Consider the following 23348-nt stretch of genomic DNA (forward strand, 5'->3'; position numbering starts at 1 on the left):
AATCTTCTATACTCAAGGAAGTACAAGCCAAGTTTATGCAACCTGTCCTCATAATTTAACCTTCTAAACTCCAGTATTATTCTGGTGAATATGTGTTGCACCCCCTTCAAGGCCACTATATCCTTCCTGAGCTGTGGTGCCCAAAACCAAACACAGTACGCCAGAAGGGGTCTAACCGAGGCTCTATACAACTGAGGCAGAACTTCCTCTCCTTTGTAATCCAGCCCCCTTGAGATAGAAGCCAAAATTCTATTCCCCATTTTAATTTGGTAGTCCAGCCCATCCTGCCTATCTTAACCTCTTCTCAACATGCTTTGCAAAGAGTCTAACATAGAACTAAAAAAACTTATTGTTAATGCTCCCATTATGCTTTACAGCAGCAAAGTAAGTATGGTAAGAGAAGCTTTACTGATGCAGTTAAAATTGCTGAACTGTGTGACAGTAGTGCCCAATATGTTTACCAAAATGACAATGGATGCATTTGAAAAACAATTAATTGGTTATGATTTGGGATGGCTTGAGGATGCGATAAAACACTACATAAATGCTAGTTATTTCTTTCTCCAGTGAAAGCAGCCTTGTTTTTTTAATAAAAAAATTACCAGCCCCATTGTGTCATTTGTGGAACTACCTGACAGTACAGATGGAGCTGTCTGATAAACAGGAAAGAGTGTCTTCAAATGCTCAAATTTAGATTCTAGCTCACATTCATAGCATAAATGAGGTAACCTGGTATGTATTTGCATCTTATTGCAGTTATGTCAAAGGGTCCTTTAATAGAGTTAGCACAGTTATATTTTGGACAGTAGTTATTTATCGTAGAATGGTTACAAGTACAGAAGGAGGCCATTCAGCCCAAGCCAGCTTTCTGAAAGAACAATCCAGCTAGTCCCACTCCCTGGTCCTTTCCCCATAGCCCGACACATTTTTTCTCTTCAAGTATTTATCAAATTCCCTTTTGAAAGCCATGACTGAATCTGCCTCCACCACCCCCTCAGGCAGTGCATTCCAGATCTTAACCACTCGCTGTGTAAAAGAGTTTTTCCTCATGTCGTCTTTGGTTCTTTTGCCAATCACCATAAATCTATCTCCTCTGGTTCTTGAAACCTTCGGAATGGGAACAGTTTCTCTCTATCTATTCTGACTAGACCCTTCATGATTTTGAATACCTCTATCCAATCTCCTCTCAACTTTCTCTGTTCCAAGGAGAACAACCCCAGCTTCTCCAGTCTATCCATGTAACTAAAGTCCTTCATCCCTGGAACCATTCTAGTGAATCTCTTCTGCACACTCTCTAAGGTCTTGACATCCTTTGGAAAGTGCGGTGCCCAGAACTGGACACAATACTCCAGTTGTGGCCAAACCAATGTTTTATAAAGATTCATCATAATCTCCTTGCTTCTGTACTCTATGCCTCTATTTATAAAGCCCAAGATCCCGTATGCTTTTTTAACCGCTTTCTCAACCTGTCCTGCCACCTTCAAAGATCTGTGCACATATAACCCCAGATCTCACTGTTCCTGTACCCCTTTTAGAATTGTACCCTTTAGTTTATATTGCTTCTTCTCGTTCTTCCTGCCAAAATGTATCACTTTGCACTTTTTTGCACGTCACATGTCAGCCCATTCCACCAGCCTGTCTATGTCCTTTTGACATCTATCACTATCCTCCTCACTGTTCACTACACTTCCAAGTTTGGTGTCATCTGCAAATTTTGAAATTGTGCCCTGTACACCCAAATCGAAGTCATTAATATATAATCAAGAATAGCAGTGGTCCTAGTACCGGCCCCTGGGGAACACCACTGTAACACCTCCCTTCAGTCCGAAAAACAACCATTCACCACTACTCTCTCTTTCTTGTCACATAGCCAATTTCACATCCACGCTGCCACTGCCCCTTTTATTCCATGGGCTTCAACTTTGATGACAAGTCTATTTATCAAACGCCTTTTGGAAGTCCATATACACTACATCAACCCTCTGTTATTATGCTACTTGGGCCACAGAGGTTGTTTCCTTAAATATGACTATCTTTCTCTCATTCAGCTCCTTTCATGTTTCCTTTTCCTCTCTTTAGTCCAGGCAGCAATTTGGAGCAGAGTTGAGAGGACATACTGAGAATTCCCAGTGGCCAGGCACCGTCCCTCCTGTAAATTTCATTGTCAATTACACAGACAGACAGAAAGAAACCCAAATGGCAGAGAGAGAGAGAGGGAATATTAAAAACATAATTTTTTTTCCCCTTTTTGCTGGTGGGGTTATGTGTAGCGTGACATGAACCCAAGATCCTGGTTGAGGCTGTCCTCATGGGTGCGGAACTTGGCTATCAACTTCTGCTTGACGATTTTGCGTTGTCGTGTGTCTCGAAGGCCGCCTTGGAGAACGCTTACCCGAAGATCGGTGGCTGAATGTCCTTGACTGCTAAAGTGTTCCCCGACTGGGAGGGAACCCTCCTGTCTGGCGATTGTTGCGCGGTGTCCGTTCATCCGTTGTCGCAGTGTCTGCATGGTCTCGCCAATGTACCATGCTCCGGGGCATCCTTTCCTGCAACGTATGAGGTAGACAACGTTGGCCGAGTCACAGGAGTATGAACCATGTACCTGGTGGGTGGTGTCCTCTCGTGTGATGGTGGTATCTGTGTCGATGATCTGGCATCACCACCAGCATCAACCAAGCCTCCCCCGGTACCACGGTTACAACCACAGGGAAGTCTATCGTCAATTTGTCCGACCACACCCTTCAACCAGACGAAATCGAGGTTCTCAGCCGAGGGCTCAATTTCTGCCCCACCACCAAAATGGACCGCATCGGTCTCGCGGCGGACACAGAGGAATTCATCAGGAGAATGAGGCTCCGGGAATTCTACCACAAACCCCAAGATTTCAACAGCGAACCCAATGAGACAATCAATGATCCGGAACAACAGACAGAGGGATCCACGGTACAGCAACCGAAGAGGAAAGAGTCAAACTGGACTCCTCCGGAGGGTCGCTGCCCTCAGCTTGATATGTATGCCCAAGCTGTCAGGAAATGAGTCAATGCCAGATTCATCAGGCGCACTCAGAAGACAGTCCAGAATGTCACCCGAGCACAACGCAACGCCATCAACGCTCTCAAGACCAACCGAAACATCGTCATCAAACCAGCGGACAAAGGAGGAGCCATTGTCATACAGAACAGAACGGACTATTGCAAAGAAGCATACCGACAACTGGACAACCAGGAACACTACAGACAGTTACCCGCAGATCCGACCAAAGAACACACCCACCAGCTCAACAAACTGATCAAGACCTTCGATCCAGACCTTCAAAGCATCCTACGCACACTCATCCCACGTACTCCCCGCATGGGAGACTTCTACTGCCTCCCAAAAGATACAAAAAGCCAACACACCCGGATGTCCTATCGTATCAGGCAACGGAACCCTGTGTGAGAACCTCTCTGGATACGTCGAGGGCATCCTGAAACCCATCGTACAGGGAACCCCCAGCTTCTGTCGCGACACTACAGACTTCCTACAAAAACTCAGTACCCACGGACCAGTTGCACCAGGAACACTTCTCACCACGATGGACGTCTCGGCACTCTACACCAGTATCCCCCACGATGACGGCATCGCTGCAACAGCCTCAGTACTCAACACCAACAACAGCCAATCTCCAGACGCCATCCTACAACTCATCCGCTTCATCCTGGATCACAATGTCTTCACCTTCGATAACCAGTTCTTTACCCAAACACACGGAACAGCCATGGGGACCAAATTCGCACCCCAATACGCCAACATTTTCATGCACAAGTTCGAGCACGACTTCTTCACTGCACAGGACCTCCAACCAACGCTATACACCAGATACATCGACGACATTTTCTTCCTATGGACCCACGGCGAAGAATCACTGAAGAGACTACACGATAACATCAACAAGTTCCATCCCACCATCAAACTCACCATGGACTACTCCTCAGAATCGGTTTCTTTCTTGGACACACAAATCTCCATCAAAGACGGGCACCTCAGCACCTCACTCTACTGCAAGCCCACGGACAACCTCACGATGCTCCACTTTTCCAGCTTCCACCCCAACCACGTCAAAGAGGCCATCCCCTATGGACAGGCCCTATGAATACACAGGATCTGCTCAGACGAGGAGGAACGCGATGGACACCTACAGACGCTGAAAGACGCCCTCGTAAGAACAGGATATGACGCTCGACTTGTCGATCGACAGTTCCGACGGGCCACAGCGAAGAATCGCATAGACCTCCTCAGACGACAAACACGGGACGCAACCAACAGAGTACCCTTCGTCGTCCAGTACTTCCCCGGAGCGGAGAAACTACACCATGTTCTCCGCAACCTTCAACATGTCATCGATGACAACGAACACCTCGCTAAGGCCATCCCCACGCCTCCACTACTCGCCTTTAAACAGCCACCCAACCTCAAACAGACCATCGTTCGCAGCAAGTTACCCAGTTTTCAGGAGAACAGCGTCCACGACACCACACAACCCTGCCACGGCAACCTCTGCAAGACATGCCAGATCATCGACACAGATACCACCATCACACGAGAGGACACCACCCACCAGGTACATGGTTCATACTCCTGTGACTCGGCCAACGTTGTCTGCCTCATACGTTGCAGGAAAGGATGCCCCGGAGCATAGTACATTGGCGAGACCATGCAGACGCTGCGACAACGGATGGACGGACACCGCGCAACAATCGCCAGACAGGAGGGTTCCCTCCCAGTCGGGGAACACTTCAGCAGTCAAGGACATTCAGCCACCGATCTTCGGGTAAGCGTTCTCCAAGGCGGCCTTCGAGACACACGACAACGCAAAATCGTCGAGCAGAAGTTGATAGCCAAGTTCCGCACCCATGAGGACGGCCTCAACCGGGATCTTGGGTTCATGTCACGCTACACATAACCCCACCAGCAAAAAGGGGGAAAAAAATTATGTTTTTAATATTCCCTCTCTCTCTCTGCCATTTGGGTTTCTTTCTGTCTGTCTGTGTAATTGACACAATGTATATCCAGTGTACTGGGACGTGCTGTTCTCCGTGACTGGCCTGTGAATAACAACGACACCTTTTGATTGGTGTGATGCTGTCCCAGCCTAGTATAAGATATGCGATTTGAGAACCTTTTCACTCGTTCACCTGACAAAGGGGATAATCTCCGAAAGCTTGTGATTTTAAAATAAATTTGTTGAACTATAACCTGGTGTTGTAAGATTCCTTACATTTGTCCACCCCAGTCCATCACCGGCATCTCCACATCGTAAATTTCATGGACATTTTTGATGCAAGGTACAAACACACTGACAGACAGTGGCCACAACCGATTTGTTTTGTGTAGTTTGCAGACATTAACTACGTCTAAATTATATTTTAGTTAAGACTTCAGTCAAGCAGTTTTATAGCATTATGTGCTAAGCCTGTTGCCAATGATATTTTAAGATAGGAATTTTATACAGTTTTTTAAAAATTTGTTCATGGGATGTGGGCAACGCTGGCAAGGCCAGCATTTGTTGTCCATCCCTAATTACCCTTGAGAAGGTGGTGGTGAGCCGCCTTCTTGAACCGCTGCAGTCCGTGTGGTGAAAGTTTTCCCACAGTGTTGTCAGGTAAGGAGTTCCAGGATTTTGACCTAGTGACGATGAAGGAACAGCGATATAGTTTCAAGTCAGGATGGTGTGTAACTTGGAGGGGAACGTGCAGGTGGTGTTGTTCCCACGTGGCTACTGCCCTTGTCCTCCTAGGTGGTAGGGGTCACAGGTTTGGGAGGTGCTGTCGAAGAAGCCTTGGCCCAGTTCCAAAAATCTGTTTCCACAAAATGGAAGCTGGCAGAATTACCTTGTCTAGTTATTCTTGCCGTGGCAATCTGCTGGTCACATTCACACTGCCGTATTTAAGCAAACGCAGATCAAAACTTATAGTACGACATCCATTTCTCAATCAACATCAAAGCATCCAAGTCTGAATTTATGCAAGGATAGCATGGCTTACCTGAGAAGAATCAGACACAGTGACATGTTGAGTTTTCACAAAACTATAATCCTCCAGGGTCATGGAATAATACAGTTCAGCAATTTTGTTGCTTGGCCTGTTAAAACAGTAGAATCATTGAAAATAAGCAACTATCCTCACTAGATGTGCAGTTTTAGCATACACAAATATCATTCAGAAATTCTAAAATAAATCAATGTCTAAAGATTACAGTAAATGGGGGACAAAATACTCCAAAAATTACCCTCCTACTTCCCAGACTCTAATTTTATCACTATGATTTCAGTATATTATTTTCCAAAGTTTACATGAATGACATCACTCTTGTCACAATGTAACTAAATCCCTTTCATACAGTTAAGCCCTACAGTGAAAGTATTAAAATGCATTAATAACACTCCTGTCACAATGAAACTGCTCCTTTTCAATAACAACTTGCATTTATACAGCACCTTTAACGTAGTAAAACATCCCAAGGCTTTTCACAGGAGCGATTATCAAACAAAATTTGACAGCGAGCCACATATGATATTAGGACAGGAGACCAAAAGCTTGCTCAAAGAGGTAGGTTTTAAGGAGCGTCTTAAAGGAGGAGAGAGAGGTAGAGAGACAGAGGTTTATGGGGGGAATTCCACAGCTTAGGGCCTAGGCAGCTGAAGGCACCGCCGCCAATGGTGGAGCGATTAAAATCGGGGATGCGCAAGAGGCAAGAATTGGAGCAGCGTAGAGATCGCGGAGGCTTGTAGGGCTGGAGGGGAGAGGCCATGGAGGAATTTGAAAACAAGGATGAGAATTTTAAAATAGAGGCATTCCTGTACTGGGAGCCAGTGTAGGTCAGCGAGCATAGGGGTGATGGGTGACCGGGACTTAGTGCGAGTTAGGATACAGGCAGCAGAGTTTTGGATGAGCTCAAGTTTATGGAGAATGGAAGTTGGGAGGCTGGCCAGGAGAGTATTGGAATAGTCCAGTCTGGAGTTAACAAAAGGCATGGATGAGGTTATCAGCATATGAGCTGAGGCAGGGGCAGAGACACGCGATGTTACAGCGGTGGAAGTGGGCAGTCTACCAGATTGTAGCTACTTGTTCTTTTCCCCCCATTGCTTCCAGGCTCTCTGATCTCTCTCCCTCAACACCAAGCATGGAGAAGTATTTTTCTACACACATTTCTCATACAAGGTAAATACATAATAAGGTTTTCCACCAAACAACCATCTTGATCCCAAATAATGAATGTATAGTTACCGAATTAAACACAAGGCAAATATCATTGGTCAGACATTCACTAATATTATGTGCCTGTGAGGTGTCCTTCAGAAAAGACAGAGGTATTAACAACATCAATTTCATAAGTAAGTCTCACCATACCAGCATTTTTAAAAAATCTCTACTGTGGTGCTGTCTATCCAGACTCTTTCCATTTTGTGGTAGACCTTGTCCTTGCACAGTGAAGTACCTCTGCAAATTTTTTTATTTACCAAAAAATTTGTGGTCGAGTTTACAAGTCTTGCCTTCTGCAGGTGGATAGAACATCCTGAGAGAAAATGTGTTGGTTATCAGAGCATGGACCCTGCCGGTGGTGTCTCCTCAGTAACTTTGTCTCAAGAAAAGCATCTTAAACCAGCAGCTGCCACCTTTTACAAGTACTTGATTGCCTTATGTTGAATCTAAAGTACTTTCTGGAATCCTGAAATAAATGTACAATCCTCAAAGTTTATATCAAGCTACGCCGACATATCATCTGACTTATCAATGGTAATGTTACCATCTTAAAACCCTACTTCACAATGAAATAGTTCAAGACCCTTGAGTCCAGAACAGGTTAAAATTTCCTGTCCTCTTGAAGTTTACGCAGAAGTGAAAACCTTAGTCTAAAGGGAGCTTTTTTTTATTAAAAAAAAATCGCACGAGAAAGCAGGCCTTCTTAGTGTGTCGTGTCAAAAGTGCCAGCCCAACTTGACCTCCAAAAAAACTTTTATTCCTCTCAATCATTTCTGAGCAAGCCCTATATCAAGCAAAATGCAAATTAATGTCCAAATTAACTAGACAGGCTAAATTAACTTTTTCAAGTGCTGCTGACACTCACAAGAGACAGCGAACTGAATTAAACTATGCTTCAGACATGGTCATGATACATAAGAGTAGGAAAGATTACCTGACCAATGGCTCTCTCTGGACATCGATTTCTTAAAAATGATAGTTTGTGTGATTACCCCAATTGACAGCTGAGTATTATGATTAGCATATAATGAGAATAAATGAGCACGGTTAAGAAAGCTTCCCTCTTCTCTTCACCCACTTACCCCTACCCAGCAGTCAACTCATGGTGGAGTACACCATTCCACAGATTGTAGCAACCTTCCAACACTTCTGCCAAATAGTCATGCTTTATATGTTAAATAGCAAATGTCAGTCGGCTGTTTGACCTGGTGTCCAACAGATCTCCTTGAAGAAATGGAAACATTGGCCAATTTCTCTGGTCCCCAGCCAGGATTGCCACGGCCCTAGTCTTCTGCCGACTCCCTCCTAGTTCAGATAAAGCTAACTTGGTACACTTTTGAAATACTGATAAGTGTTTACACATTTCCTTCATTGCCAGGCCTGATCAATTTGTTGATAAGCCAGCAAGCAACAACTAGCATCAAGGATATCTGTAGAGTCCTGCAGCTGCATCATTGGAAAGATTTGTGAGCACTGCCCCCTTGTGCAATTCTACTGAATATAAATAGAAACATTATAACACTACAAGTGACACTGAAAGATACTTGCATGATCCTTTCCAGTGATGGTTTGGAGTATAGATCAATTCTGATCCAGCACAGATATTATGAAAACATACAAACTGGCAAGTATTAGGTCCTTGACAATTGACAGTGCAAGGCCCGCAGGAAGCGAGCATACAAACGGAAATGTAAAATAACATCTCTGCATGCTGATTCCAGCCATAATTTGTATCTAGACCTACAAAACCCTGTCCATCACTGCACATCAGTACAGCTCAGTACTGTAAAAATATAAAAATTTGAACAAGTTAAATTAAATACTTTCATTAAAGGTTGAGGGGCAGGTGATTTTGGTACCCTGGTCGCCAAAGATTTTTGAGCTTGCTAAAATATGTCATAGGAAACTGCCAAAATGAAAAGAAGGTTGAAGCACTTATTAAGCAAGGCAATAAGGATAAAGGCACCAGAATTTGTTCAATCCCTATTTAAAATGCTCTTTAGACTTAACTATTCCCTCCATGACAGTCCTTTTTCTACTTTTCAGATTCAACTCAGGAGCTTAACCCAAGATTGTGCATGGTATTTGTTAAGGTAAGTCTATGAACCATTTGTATTGTGCACTTTTGAAAACGTTATGGTGTGTGAAGTTACGTCTGCTGGGAAGCCAATGAAATAAGTTAGTAGCTGGAGAATCTCAACAGATTTGACAAAATGAAACCTAGGCAAGAGAATATAAACAAACCACTGCACCACGGCAAGAAAAATTGAAAAAGGTTCAGTACAAGACAAATGAGAATGCACCAAGACTCAAAAATCAAACTATGTTGAAGATAAGCGTTGCTAAAAAAGAAAAAATGAATCAAAACACTTACTTTGTGGAAGACACTCACATTTCTGGCAGATAATGAGGGAAAAAAAAAGTGACCCAGTGACATTCATGGTGATATGGTACAAAAACGGCAGTGCAGATCATGTGACATATCTAAGATTACGCTGGAGAATCTTAACAGTAAATAAAAAACCTGCATCGCTGCGATTTACTCCACTTGTCCGTGAAAGACAAAAATAGGATGCAAATCACATTTTTCTAAAAGTAAACTTAAGCTGCTATATTATGTGCGTACAGGATTTGGGAATGAGACATTATAACTTAAGTTAATCATTTTTAGTATTATGTCAACAATCATACTTGCCCTTGTGTTGCTACAACTGGAATCCTCTCACTGTAGGTCTGACGCCAGCACTGATCTCCGGATGGGCCCAAAAAGCGGGCTTTATCTGCTGTCACAACATTTGACAATTTCAATCTTGCTACTCCCAATAGCAAGTCTTTAGTCATTTTATCTTTGTGCCACACTTCAACCAACAAAGGTAACCTAAAAAACATTGAACAAATCTGAGTATATAGCAACTATAACACGCAACAGTCTGTTACATTTTTATTCCTTTTTTTTCTTCACCTCCTTTAAGGCCAAGTTCCAATGACGACAGAGTTACAATCTGAAATTAATTCATTTTAAGACAACAAAAGCTCACCGAGTAACTAAGCCACAGAGATGAAGAAAATGCTAGGTTCAATCCTCAATCCATATTAGGTTACCTAATCTTGGATAGTGGTAGCAGAAGGGGCCTCAGCACCTGTTGCTTAAAAAAAAAACTGGCCTCAATCGCTACTCAATTACTACTCCTAGAGAGCAAAAGAGCGAGAGCGCGTGTTTGTTTGGGGGGGGGGGGGAAGAGAGAGGGGGGAGGGGGGTGAAAGAGTAGCAGCAAACATGTCCCCAAAAGTTGAATAGCCCACCAACACGGTCAAGATTCACATATGAATAATGGTCACTTCAGTGTGGCACTAGAAGATAACTGGCATATATGAAACTATCCCAATAAGGAGTTAACACCTCCAAGGGAGGAGAGGAAAGGAATTTGACAGGTTTTTTTTTGACATCTGAAGAACAAAACCATCTGATACAAATAACATCTTTCAAAATTAATACCATATCTAGCCATTAGTTTCCATTGCATTTTTCTGCTTTGTTGGTCTAAATATTTTTGGTAGTGTTACAAGGTGTGTCAGGATACCCAAAAGAAATATATATTTCAAGACTGGCAAGGTAAGGGTAGTTTGCAGCTTTGTCGTTATGTGGGCTAGAATAAATTACATCAAAATGGTGTTGGACAATGGTACCTGAAAAAGGTATCCTGCAGTTGATGAGGTAGTGCTGCAAAATCAAATGCACAGAACGATTGAGGAAAGATCACTTCCATGTTTTTCTTAACTTCCACTGGAGGATTAGTCATGATTGGGGCCGCAGTACCAAAAAATGGGTAGGAGTATCTGATCAAATAATTGAAGGAAAAAAATGTTTAACAGTTAGGACACCATGATATCTTCACTAGAAACTAAATAGACTTGCATCCAGAGATTTATCAACTGAACTAGAACATTTTTAGATCTGGTTCAACATTTTATTTAGTCTGAGAAAATATACACTGCATCCGTTAGTCAGCACATAATCTTTTACCTCAAGCCTGGTTTAACCATGGGCTGTTTAAGCATTTAACCAGAGTAAAAAGTTACAGTACAGTAAAAAAAAATTAGATTCATAATGTAACTAAACTTGAACAACCATCAGCTCAGTGTGCAGCAGTGAAGGAGGCAAATGAGATCTAATGGTGTGTAGGCAGAGACAGACATCTTGGCATTGGAACGAGAGTATAAAGGACAACAAAACAAATAAGCATCTAAGCTAAAAGGAGTGACTAAGGAAACTAGGAAAGTTTACACTGGAGAAAAGAAGGCTAAGACGGAACCTCAAAGTTTCCAAGATTCTACAGGGTATGGATAATTGATTAATACATTGTTTGACATAAGTGTTTGTAAACTTCATCCCAAATATTTATTTGCTCAACATCAAGAACCACTACCAGAAGTGAATCTCACTCATTCAAGAGGGAACTGGATAGTTTTTTTTTTTAGGTGAAAGAAGCAATCGAAGTTGAGTACTTCTGAATTTTGGGCTCAAGCAGTTGGCCCTTTCCAATCCTATACAAAGAAAAGATTACAAACGCTGGAAACACAGCTCATCAGCCAATAGCTGTGGAGTGAACAGAGGGGCAATATTTCAGGCCACACCCAGCCCAAAATTTTGACAAGTCTGTTCTGACTGATCCAGTCTATTTCCAGTATTTTCTGTTTTCACAAGATAATTACAGATGAAAAAGGCCATTTGGCTCATTTTAGTTCATCTATCCAGAATGGTCCTAAAGTCCTCCCACTGCAATATCCAATTGGTTCTTAAACAATTCAAGCACTTTCACCGTTCTTATTCTATCCACAAGTCCTTTACATGAATTGATCACTCTTTTGTGAAGAACTTCCTGATATTAGTCCTAAATTTGCCTTTTACCAATTTGATCTCATGGGCCCTTGTCCTACACTGGCAATTTAAATTAATTTTCTGCATTTATTATCTTATATACCTCTAAGAACACTTGTCAGAAACCACCTTTCAAGGCTGGACAGCCTAAGTTTCTCTTGTCTTTCATCCTAACTGACCTCTAATCACTGGATCAGCTCCACTCTGCACTGCCTCCAAAGCTCGAATGTATCCCCTTTGTCTCAGTAATCAGAACTGGACACAGTATTCAAGATGCGATCTGACTAGTGCTCTGTTCAGTATTCTACTGATTTGGCTACGTAGTAAAACATTCTATTAGCTTTATTGATGGTTGCTTTGCATTGGGTGGACATGTTTAGAGTCTAAGATAAAAGTCTCTTCCAACCTCATCCATAACTTTTTCATTTATAGAGTATGTGTGTTGCCCATTTTTCCTTCCTATGTGCAATACTTCAAATGTGCAATAATTTTTACCTACTTACATATTTTGTCCAGCTCAATGCCTAATTTCTGACCTACCTCCATCAATACCACTGCCCCTCCAGTTTTGTATCATCTACAAATTTGACCAATTTACATTGTATTTGAGTCCAAGTCACTGATATAAATTAGAAATGGTCATCCCAACACCGATCTCCAAGCACCTCACTCAGTACTTCCCCCATCCTGATGCAAATCTATTTTTCTACCTCTCGGTCAATTTCTTATCGACATACAAGATTTACCCAGAATTCCCACAGCTTTGACCTTGACTAATAGTCCTTTGTGTAGAATCTTATTAAATAGCTTCTGAAAGTCTAAGTACAACAGATCATATAGCTTACCACAGTGCAGTTGGGATGTCACTTGCGCAAAGATGTCAAGCAGGCTGACCAGTCAGGAACTTCCCTTTCTTTAATCACTTCAGTTTGGGCTAGATTCAAACCCAAGCCCCAGAGGTAAAAGATTATGCACTGACCAATTGCCCTGCTACACTACTTAATTCCCAATTCATGCCCTTTTAAGATACAAGGAAGCTTTCTGTGTCATGGCAGAATATTTTTTTTAACATTCACTTTGCACACCAATTCACGTTGGCATTGCGTACACCTCAATAAAGAGTCATGGACCATTTGCTGGTTGTGTGGGGACTTTAAAATTATTTTCCACTTTCTAAAAGGTTAAACTTAGCTTGAACTCTTGCACTTTTGTGTTATAGCCACAGGTCAACTTACGAATCAAATTATTAATTTACATTTATTGCAGAAAGCAATTAGAAATGGAGCCAGTTCTATTGGCTAACCTTTTCACACAGTAGTCCAGATTCAAATCTCAAATTAATTTATGCTGTCACAGCTAGCAAGTAGGATAACAACACCATCATATTATTATACAAAGCAAAGCCTTAATTAAGATTCATCCATCACTTTCTACTTTTTGGATAGCATAGTTAATCTTTGAGTTCATTTAATGATATACGTCAAAAAGGAAACACTTTTAAAAAGTTATTGCCAAATTACATGGCAACATTTTGACTTAATAGCACCAAGCAGTTAAGTTATCCTTTTTAACAACTAACCATTGGCTGTCAAGCATATAGCTATACACATAATTGCCAATGATTACTCACCTGCTTGGTGCTATTAAATCCAAAGTATTAACTAAAGAAATCACTCAGGAGATTCTCACTTCATGAAGAATTAAATATATATAATTTTACAAGCACTTTAATATCGGTCGGAAGCTCTCGTGCGTTCGCGTCTAAAAGCTTCAGTGCATATTAATTACAGGAGCAACCCCACAGAACTTTCAGAGCAGAGCATTCCTATTAATTCCATCCATAACAGCAATTAAACCAACCATCAAGAACAAAAGCCATTAAATGATATTTCACTTCTATTTATTAACATGCGGCTTTTTCTGGCAAGTTACCTCTTAATTTTTCCATTCTCCCCTAAGCTATAGTTAAGATGATGGCCTGGCAAATCACACCTAAACTCTAATACACTGTTCTGTAATCAGTTAATAACCAACTTTCCTTTTCTGTCTGTTAAGAGCCTGGCTCCTCTTCTACCTGGAAGTCATCCTCCAAGCCAGTCAACATTCAGCTTCAGCAAACACATGAACTGTAGCTTTCTCAGCTAGTTCCGAGTGGCCACAATTATTGTTGTATCCCGATATGGATATTAGGTGCAGTATCACATGATTCTCTCCGCTCCCTGAATCCCAGTCCCTTTTGTACACCATCTATTCTTTTGAATGTGGAAGGCATCAAAACAACTTTTATATATCTATACTGATGCCTATACACAGTCAGCAGTGCAGTGGACAAAGTGGACAGTAGAGATGATTTGTGTTGACGAATAGGTGTTAACAGATGTAAATCAGCACTCAAATCAACAGTTAAATATTGTTATCTACATTGCTATGACTGGAAGTGCTTTTGCACATTGCAGATAATGAGACACAAACATAAATAGAATGAACTTTACCTTACTATACAGTTTATGGCAAAACTGACATTCAGCTGTCCTATACTTCTTATGTCCAGGGCAAAGCAGTAATGGTGAGCTGATGCTGGAATGGAGATTTTTGGTGCTGACGTAGAATCAGATAAATTGGAAATGGGAACTGGACCAAACTGTGATGCCATTGCAGAAACTGGTACTATTAGAAAGTCAAAAAATACACTAAATATTTAATGTTTTGCACCTACCACAGTGAAAGGAGTCAGTATCATGCAACAGAATACCTTAAAAACTTCTACCAAAGTCTTATAATCAAGCACTCTTATGCCAGGTACATTATGGATGTTGTAAAGCTTGCTGTATACTATAGCATAACTTAAGGTTTATGAAGTTCTCAGAAGAACTAATGGAATCACCAGGCACCTTTTACCAGGTTGCAGTTAAACTACTCATGGTGTAAAGCTCAAGCAGTATATTAACTTATGGAGATGGTCTCTCAACTCTGGCTTCAGCAAATTCAAGAGTCAGATTGGCAAACTGACTTCCAAGTTATACTGCTACTTTTACATTAATATGTACTCAATCATTTTGTATCGACATCAGACATTATAATGACAGCTTTAAGTTCCTTCCTAAAGCATACTTTTCACTAAGCATACAAAATATTGTCCATTACAAAATAATTCATGAAAATCCTGAAGTCAAATACCTGATAACTTTTTTATTGGCCTGTTAATTTAAAATTCATCACAACTGAAAGCAGTTTAAGTGGACTATAGTTTTCCTTTTAGACTTACTTAAAGACAAATCAGTAACTTGGAACATGTGGCAATGCCTGCCCCCTTCCCAGAAAGCAACCTCACTCAGGAACATGGCACTGCATTTAAAATCTTAGAATCTGATAATCAACAAAAATTAAATGCACTGGATTTAAAATGACAGACACACACATCTCAAAAGACATTGCTGGTCACATACCAGATTTGCACAATATTCTGAGAATAACACACATGGAAGTCCATTAGATTTTCATGACAATAATTGATCTACAGACTTACTTCCCTACTTTTGTGAAGCTGCCACTCACACTATGATGCACGAAGAACATACAGCAGAGTGTAATTTGGGACTTCATTACACATTTAACAAGTAAACAAGGCAGTAAATGGAAGTTACACAACTTCTATCTTTTTCCAAAAAAAAACACATTATTAAGTACTGTCTCCTCAAAAGACTTCCCTTTAGGCTAAGAGGGTAATCAATGAGCAGACTTTTCTACAACTGCTGAAAGGCCTACTCTGTGCTTCACTGTCTAGAAGTACATTTGCAAGGCAAGGCAACGCAACATGAGCCGATAATTCAAAAATTATAAAATTTAGCAGGTATGTTGTAATACAATGAAACTTACTTGTACACCTTGGGACTGGAAAGAAATCTAACTCTTAAGGTGTCCTGATATTCAGCACAAATGAAAGAAATTTAAAATGATATCCTGCAAAGCAGGTTCAGATACAGTAACTGTCCAAGAAAATATGGATCTCTGTAGCAAGGATGTAAAAAATATCTTACTGTATAGAACTATTAAAGCTTGAAGAGTAGAAAAAGATAGCCTTAAGACACAGTGATAACAAGTGACACAATAAACACTTTCAGCCTAAAACACAACTTAGTTCAGGCATTTGCTTCTTTTGGCCAATGTTTTAACATTATTGCACCATTCTCAGCCGAGAGGGAGGTGGCCCTCCCTTTTCCAATGCCTCTTCCAAGTGCACTCAGTCAATAAAAGCAACTATTTGCCTTCCTTTCTTAGAAAGCCTGCTCATTCAGCTCCAGAAAGTTGCTGAGATTAGGAATTCATTAGATATGAATCTGCTTTCAACCATGGTCACCCCCCCACCCCCGCAATTTTCCCTCCTCCTTTAGCAAAGGTGTTGGCGCTTGCCGGGTTACAGTCCCACTGGAAGCTCGATGTCCACATGTAGACACTTTCTGGCAAGGGCAAATCAGATGCAAGAACCCTAACTGATATTACCTCTTCCTAGTCTAGGACAAATTATAGTGCCACGTGTGCTACCCCAGCTGAGATTAGTTAACTCAGCACAGTTTAGGAATTTGGTGCTTCTGGTCTATGGAGTCTTGTGCATTCTACTATCCTTACCGTAGAACTTTTAAATATACAACAGATTTAGTATTTGATAGGTAAACCATAAAAGTAAGACACAAATGCATGTAAAACCACTGATAAATGTGAGCGCTCTCCCATTCCTTATTTTTTCTCCCAAAATGTATTAACTCACATTTATCCACATCAAATTGCATCACCACAAGACTAATATATTGCAACAGTATATTAACTTCAACTACTTCCAATTCTCACGAAAGGTCATCAACCTGAAACGTTAACTCTGAATCTTTCTCCACAGATGCTGCCTGACTTGCTGAGTATTTCCAGCATTTTCTGTTTTTATATTACAAGGCATGACTTGAGACCTTTTAAACAATTTTATATAAATAGCCAGACAGAACTGAATCTCACCTTGAGAAGGTTTAACAGGTTGAGATGAATGTGCCTTAGAATAAAAAGCTGATCCAGCTTGCTGTTCAAAGTGTTGTTTGCCTATATCCACATCAGAACCAGGCATCACTGCAAGAAAGAAAAAGGTAACGTTTATCAATGGAAATATATATATATTTTGCCTGAAATTCAATTCAACTGCCCTCTGAATGGCATCAGCAATTTCCGACAAGCTATAATTAACTGGATTTGCCCATTTAGGGCATTGGGACAGGCCAAGTTAAAAGCTAAGCATCACAACAGTGTTGAGCACCATCACAGACATCCGGTGGCCATTTCAAGTTATGCCTTGTAATATAAAAACAGAAAATGCTGGAAATACTCAGCAAGTCAGGCAGCATCTGTGGAGAAAGATTCAGAGTTAACGTTTCAGGTTGATGACCTTTCGTGAGAATTGGAAGTAGTTGAAGTTAAACAGTTTTGAAGCAAGTACAGAGCCAGGGGGAGTGGAGGGGGTGGGGGGCAGGAAGAGGAGGAGAGGAAAGAACCAAAGGGAATGTCTCCGATAGGGTGGAGGGCAGGAGTGATTAAATGACAAGAGGGATGATGGTGCAAGATAAGGAGGGTGGTAATGGGACAAGTAAAGAAACAAAAGATGGGTCTAGAGGAGCTGTAAATGGCAACATTACTAGCACTTGCTGTCCGAAAAAAATGGAAGCAGCCATTATGATCCAAAGTTATTGAAATCAACGTTGAGTCCAAAAGATTGTAAACGTGCCTAATCGAAAGATGAAGTGCTGTTCCGTTTGTCATTTGATCACTCCTGCCCTCCACCCTATCAGAGGCCTTCCCTTTTGTTCTTGCCTCTCCTCCCCTCCCCCGCTTTCCCTGGTTCTGTACTTGCTTAAAAACTGCTTAATCTTCAACTTCTTCCAGTTCTGACGAAAGGTCATCAACCTGAAACATTAATTCTGTTTCTTTCTTCACAGATGCTGCCTGGCTTACTGAGTATTTCTAGCATTTTCTGTTTTTATTTCAGATTTCAGCATCTGCAGTATTTTGCTTTTGATTTAAGCCTTGTGATAGTTCGCATTAAATCACAGCAGTGCAGGAATACATTATTTCTAGGTTTTGCTCACCATTTTGGGTCTTTTTGTTCTCTTCTTCCTGCAGACTATTCGCCTCATTTTCTGTTGCCTGATCTCTGCTGGGAGGGGAATCACTGCGCTCAGGAGACATGCTTCCAGCATTAACAGTCTTGGGCCTTTGTTCAGGAATGGAGGACTTAACAGTTTGAGGAGAAACAATTCTCTGCATCACTGGAGACTTGGGTTCAGGCTCTGTTTTAACTGGACTAGATGGCTTTAAAAAAAAATATTTAGTCAACAGCAGAAAAGACAAATTCCAAGTAGCCATATCATATATACCCATAATCATAATGTACAAAAACTCAGACTTAAAATGAGGACTGAAAATTCAGCATTGAGCAAGTCCATTTATCACTGACATTTAGCTAATTAGATATCACATCACTTCAGATGAGCTTTAAATCTTGATTAATTCCATTAGCCCATCAGAACATTTACAAGGCAATTTTTTTAAACTTCAAAACTATTCCTGATTATTGCTCATAGTTATCAAATACTTTTTCTGCATTCAACTCCTTTTTACGAAACATATCTTTGCTGCATGTTCTTTTAGTCCATTGTCTCCTTTTATACCACTTCAGTTTTTTAAAATAAACTCAAGTCCCATTGCTATAAGCCCAAGTGTCAAAGTTGTTTTTTTAAAAAAAGCCACTTTATTTTGAAGCAGTTTGATTGTTGGGGAGGACCGTTGCTATCATCTCTTACTTGGGCAATGTAGGAAGGATGATCAAGTGGAGAGGACTTATCAGTTAAAGCATGGTGCATGCACAATTTTTGATGGACTGGACTAAACGTCCATCCACAAGCTCCTGCAGTGTGCCTGGGTTGCCTCAGATGGTTGACTGACAGCACTCCCTCTGAAATATGAAAGTATTAATAAATGTGTGGGCAACACCTTTAAACTGGATTACAATGAAGGATAGGATGAATTTGTGCAAGCATGTAATAGCCACATACTGTGTGTTTCACACAGCACATAAGTGTCTTGATGCCCCAAGACTCAGGATTTGAACAAGCTTATTTGGAATGTTCCTTAGTTAAAAAGGTATATTTTAGAATTATTCAACCACCTCTTTGGCTCAGAAACTGGAGATTAAGGCAAATCTCCACTTTACACCCATTCCACAAGAATAGTTTTTTTTTATCATCCAGTAACCTAAAAGTAGACTGTAGCAACAGCAGTGTATGTCTGATATACCTTTGATAGCATTAATTTTTAAAATGCCCACTTGAGCAATTCGAATCGGGGTGGCTCAGACTCGAAAAAATTGCTAACCTGATACAAGGTTTATTGCTCCCTAAATACCCAAAACTCAACTAGGAACCATTTATCCGGAAAAGGGATTTCTTAAGATATTCATTCATCACCATTGATAATCCTAGTTAAAGCTAAATATTTCAGTAAGTGGTACATTATAATAATTTTATGTAGTATAGTTGATCTCCCGTGGCATGCAGTCAATACCAGTGTAGTCTTCAGGGGGAGCAGGGTTACAGGGTGGGAGATAATTGGGCTAAAGTACACAGCTACATTGCAGTCTTCATTTTAATGTCATAGATGTATTCTTATTTTTATATTTCAATTCTAAATTCCTATCCCATTTATAATGGAAACCGTAAAGTGAACTTGTCATGTTGTAATTACATATCTCTGATCCTCCCCACACAATTACAATCCACAGAAAAGACCCAAAGAAACCATTATTGCTATCCTTACACATTTATAATAATGAACATTTGACAGGAAATACCCACGAGAGATAATTGTAGCCTCAAAAATGAAACTGAAATAAAGCACACAGTAACTACCTGAGAATTTACTCCTTCTTTCCTAAGAGTTACTGACACTCCCACAGTAGGGGACAACTCAAGTGGCAGAGGTGGCACCTTTTGTTTTGCTTTGTTAGGTGGCACCAAAGTAAATGCTCCTTCAACTGTTACAGGATGCTGATCTATTTCTTGGTCCCCTTTTAATAATCCTGCAAATGAGATCTCTGTGCTGCCCAGTGACCTGTCTCCACAGCACAAATGAATCTGAAGTTTAAAATAAAAGATTCACAAATCATTAAAAGTAGCAACGTAAATTAACAAGGCTATAAAAATGCAAACAAAGCACTGGGGTTAATTTCTAGAGGAATAGAATTGAAAAGCAGGGAAGTTATGTTAAACTTGTATAGAACCTTGGTTAGACCACATTGGGAGTACTGGGCACAGCTCTGGTCTCCATATAACAAAAAGGATATCGAGGCAGTGGAGAAGGTACAAAAAAGATTTACAAGGATGATACCAGAACTATCAGGACAGACTCAACAGGCTAGAAGGATGACCTAATAGAGGTCTTTAAAATTATGAAGGGGTTTGATAGGGTAGACGTAGAGAAGATGATTCCACTTGTGGGGGATTCCAAAACTAGGGGCCATAAAAATACGATAGTCACTAATAAATCCACTACAGAATTCAGGAGAAACTTCTTTACCCAGAGAGTGATTAGAATGTGGAAATTGCTACCACAAGGAATAGTTGAAGCGACTAGCATAGATACATTTAAGGGGAAGCTAGACAAGTACGAGGGAGAAAGGAATAGAAGGCTATACAGATAGGGTTCGATGAAGTAGGGCGGAAGGAGACTCGTGTGGAGCATAAACCAGTTGGGCCAAATGGCCTGTTTCTGTGCTATAAATCCTATGTAACCTGAGGTCACTCTTCCTCACTTACTGGTTAAACCATACTTGTAAAAGCATTGACAGATTTAAACAACAAGTTGTTGAACAGCAGCAACAATAACAATGCTGCATAAAGGCATATTAACATAACAAACATTCTAAAGCGCTTCACAGATAAGCATAAGGAAAGAAAGACGCGCCTGAAAGTTTGATCAACGAGATAGGGCTTCAGAAGATTTTTTGTTTGAAGACATCATGGGGGAGAGGGAGATGTCAAGTCAGAGATTTAGGGAGGGAATTCCAATGAGCAAGACCCTGGGAACTAAAGGCTCTGCCACCAATAGTGGGAAGAAAGGGAGGGGGAATGCACAAAAGACCAGTCAGAGAAACAGTGTTCAGGGGTGGTGTGGGGGAGTAAATACAAGGCTGGAAGATATTGCAGATAGAGTGGGGTGAGGCCATGGAGATAAACGTAGATACGGTGAAACAGTAAGTAATTTACTCAACAATGTTTGGTCAGCTCCATTAATCTGGACATGAAATTAAGTTCAGCCAGAAGACAGGATTAGTGAACATACAATGTATTATAAGTTAATAATTTTGTGATTACTGTGCCTTGTGAACTGAAGTATAGAATATTAAATCTACCTGGAGACTTGATTGTGAAGTTAAGAATAGCCGGAGAATTTCTAGTCTACTACGAATCTTCACCGAAGCTCGTTCAGGTGCAAAATTTGGGTTGATCAGATCAGTGAAAGGATCATTGGTGACATCATTTCCCAGCAAAGTGTAGTAAAAGAAAAATTCAGGTCTCTCATCTGGAAGTTTGATTGTACTAGGAATCAACTGGGAAAAGAACAAAGTTACATTACATATTAATTTTTGCAAAGACTGGCTTTTCTTATATAAATGTCCACATTATTAATTGAAAAATTATGAACATACCTTTAATGCAACATTTAGTAGCTGCAGAGCTAATATTTTAACTGTAAAATCAACAGTAGTCAGCAATCTCCTCAAATATATCCATCATAGAATGGTTACAGCACAGGAGACCATTCGGCCCATAGAGTCCATTCTAGCTCTTTGTAAGAGCAATCCAGTTAGCTCCATTCCCACGTAGCCCTGCAAATTTTTTCCCTTCAAGTATTTGTCCAATTCCTTTTTGAAAGCCACAATTGAATCTACTTCCACTATGCTTTCAGGCAGTGCATTCCAGATCATAACTGCTCGCTGCGTAAAAAAAGTTTTTCCTCATGTTGCCTTTGGTTCTTTTGCCAATCACCGGAAATCTGTGTCCTCTGGTTCTCAGCCCTTCCGCCAATGGGAACAGTTTTTCTTTATTTACTCTGTCAAAACCGGTCGTGATTTTGAACACTTCTATGAAATCGCCTCTCAACCTTCTCTGCTCTAAGGAGAACAACCCCAGCTTCTCCAGTCTATCCACGTAACTGAAGTCCCTCATCCCTGGAACCATTCTAGTAAATCTTTTCTGCACCCTCTCTAAGGCCTTCACATCCTTCCTAAAGTGCGGTGCCCAGAATTGGACACAATACCTCAGTTGGGGCCGAACCAGTGTTTTATAAAGGTTCAACACAGCTTCCTTGCTTTTGTACTTTGTGCCTCTATTGATAAAGCCCAGGGTCCTCTCTGCTTTTTTAGCCACTTTCTCAACCTGTCCTGCCACCTTCAAAGATTTGTGCAAGTACACCCCCAGATGTTTCTATTACTGCAACCCCTTTAGAACTGTACCATTTAGATCTTATTGCCTCTTCTCGTTCTTCCTGCCAAAATCTATCACATCGCTGTGTTAAATTTCATCTGCCATATGTCCGCCCATTCCACCAGCCTGGCTACGTCCTCTTGAAGATTATTACTATCCTTCATACCTGTTTACTGCACTTCCAAGTTTTGTGTCATCTGCTAATTTTGAAATTGTGCCCTTTACACCCATGTCCAAGTCATTAACATATATCAAAAAAAGCCGTGGTCCTAGTCGATCCCTGGGGAACACCACTGTATACCTTCCTCCAGTCCGAAAGACTACCATTAACCACTACTCTGTTTCCTAGCAAATTTCGTACCCATGGTGCCGCTGCCCCTTTTATTCCATGGGCTTCAATCTTGATGACAAGCCTATTATGTGGCACTTTATCAAACACCTTTTGAAAGTCCACATACACATCAACCGCATTGCCCTCATCAACCCTCCCTGTTACCTCATCAAAAAACTCAATCAAGTTAGTTAAACACGATTGCCTTTAACAAATCCGTGCTGGCTTTCCTTTATTAATCCACACTTGTCCAAGCGACTACTAATTTTGTAGCCGATTATCGTTTCTAAAAGCTTCCCCACCATCGAGGTTAAACTGACTGGCCTGTAGTGGCCAGTTTATCCTTACACCCTTGTTCAAAAAAGGGTGTAACATTTGCA

General features: G+C 40.9%; 1 protein-coding gene across 2 annotated transcripts in view; it reads right to left on the bottom strand.

Annotated features, from left to right (window-relative positions):
* The window catches only part of cep120 (centrosomal protein 120), an 83958-nt gene that overhangs the window by 46610 nt on the left and 14000 nt on the right, over positions 1-23348 (bottom strand). For both annotated transcript variants that reach the window (XM_067983038.1, XM_067983039.1), the window contains 8 exons: positions 21563-21760; positions 20061-20285; positions 18243-18465; positions 17125-17232; positions 14613-14787; positions 10929-11078; positions 9937-10119; positions 6024-6120 (listed from right to left, as the gene is read on the bottom strand). In XM_067983038.1, the coding sequence (XP_067839139.1) occupies positions 6024-6120; positions 9937-10119; positions 10929-11078; positions 14613-14787; positions 17125-17232; positions 18243-18465; positions 20061-20285; positions 21563-21760 (1359 nt within the window). The remainder of the gene's footprint in view (positions 1-6023; positions 6121-9936; positions 10120-10928; positions 11079-14612; positions 14788-17124; positions 17233-18242; positions 18466-20060; positions 20286-21562; positions 21761-23348) is intronic.

This window comes from Heptranchias perlo, chromosome 4 (genome assembly GCF_035084215.1).
Source record: "Heptranchias perlo isolate sHepPer1 chromosome 4, sHepPer1.hap1, whole genome shotgun sequence".
NCBI lineage: Eukaryota > Metazoa > Chordata > Chondrichthyes > Hexanchiformes > Hexanchidae > Heptranchias > Heptranchias perlo.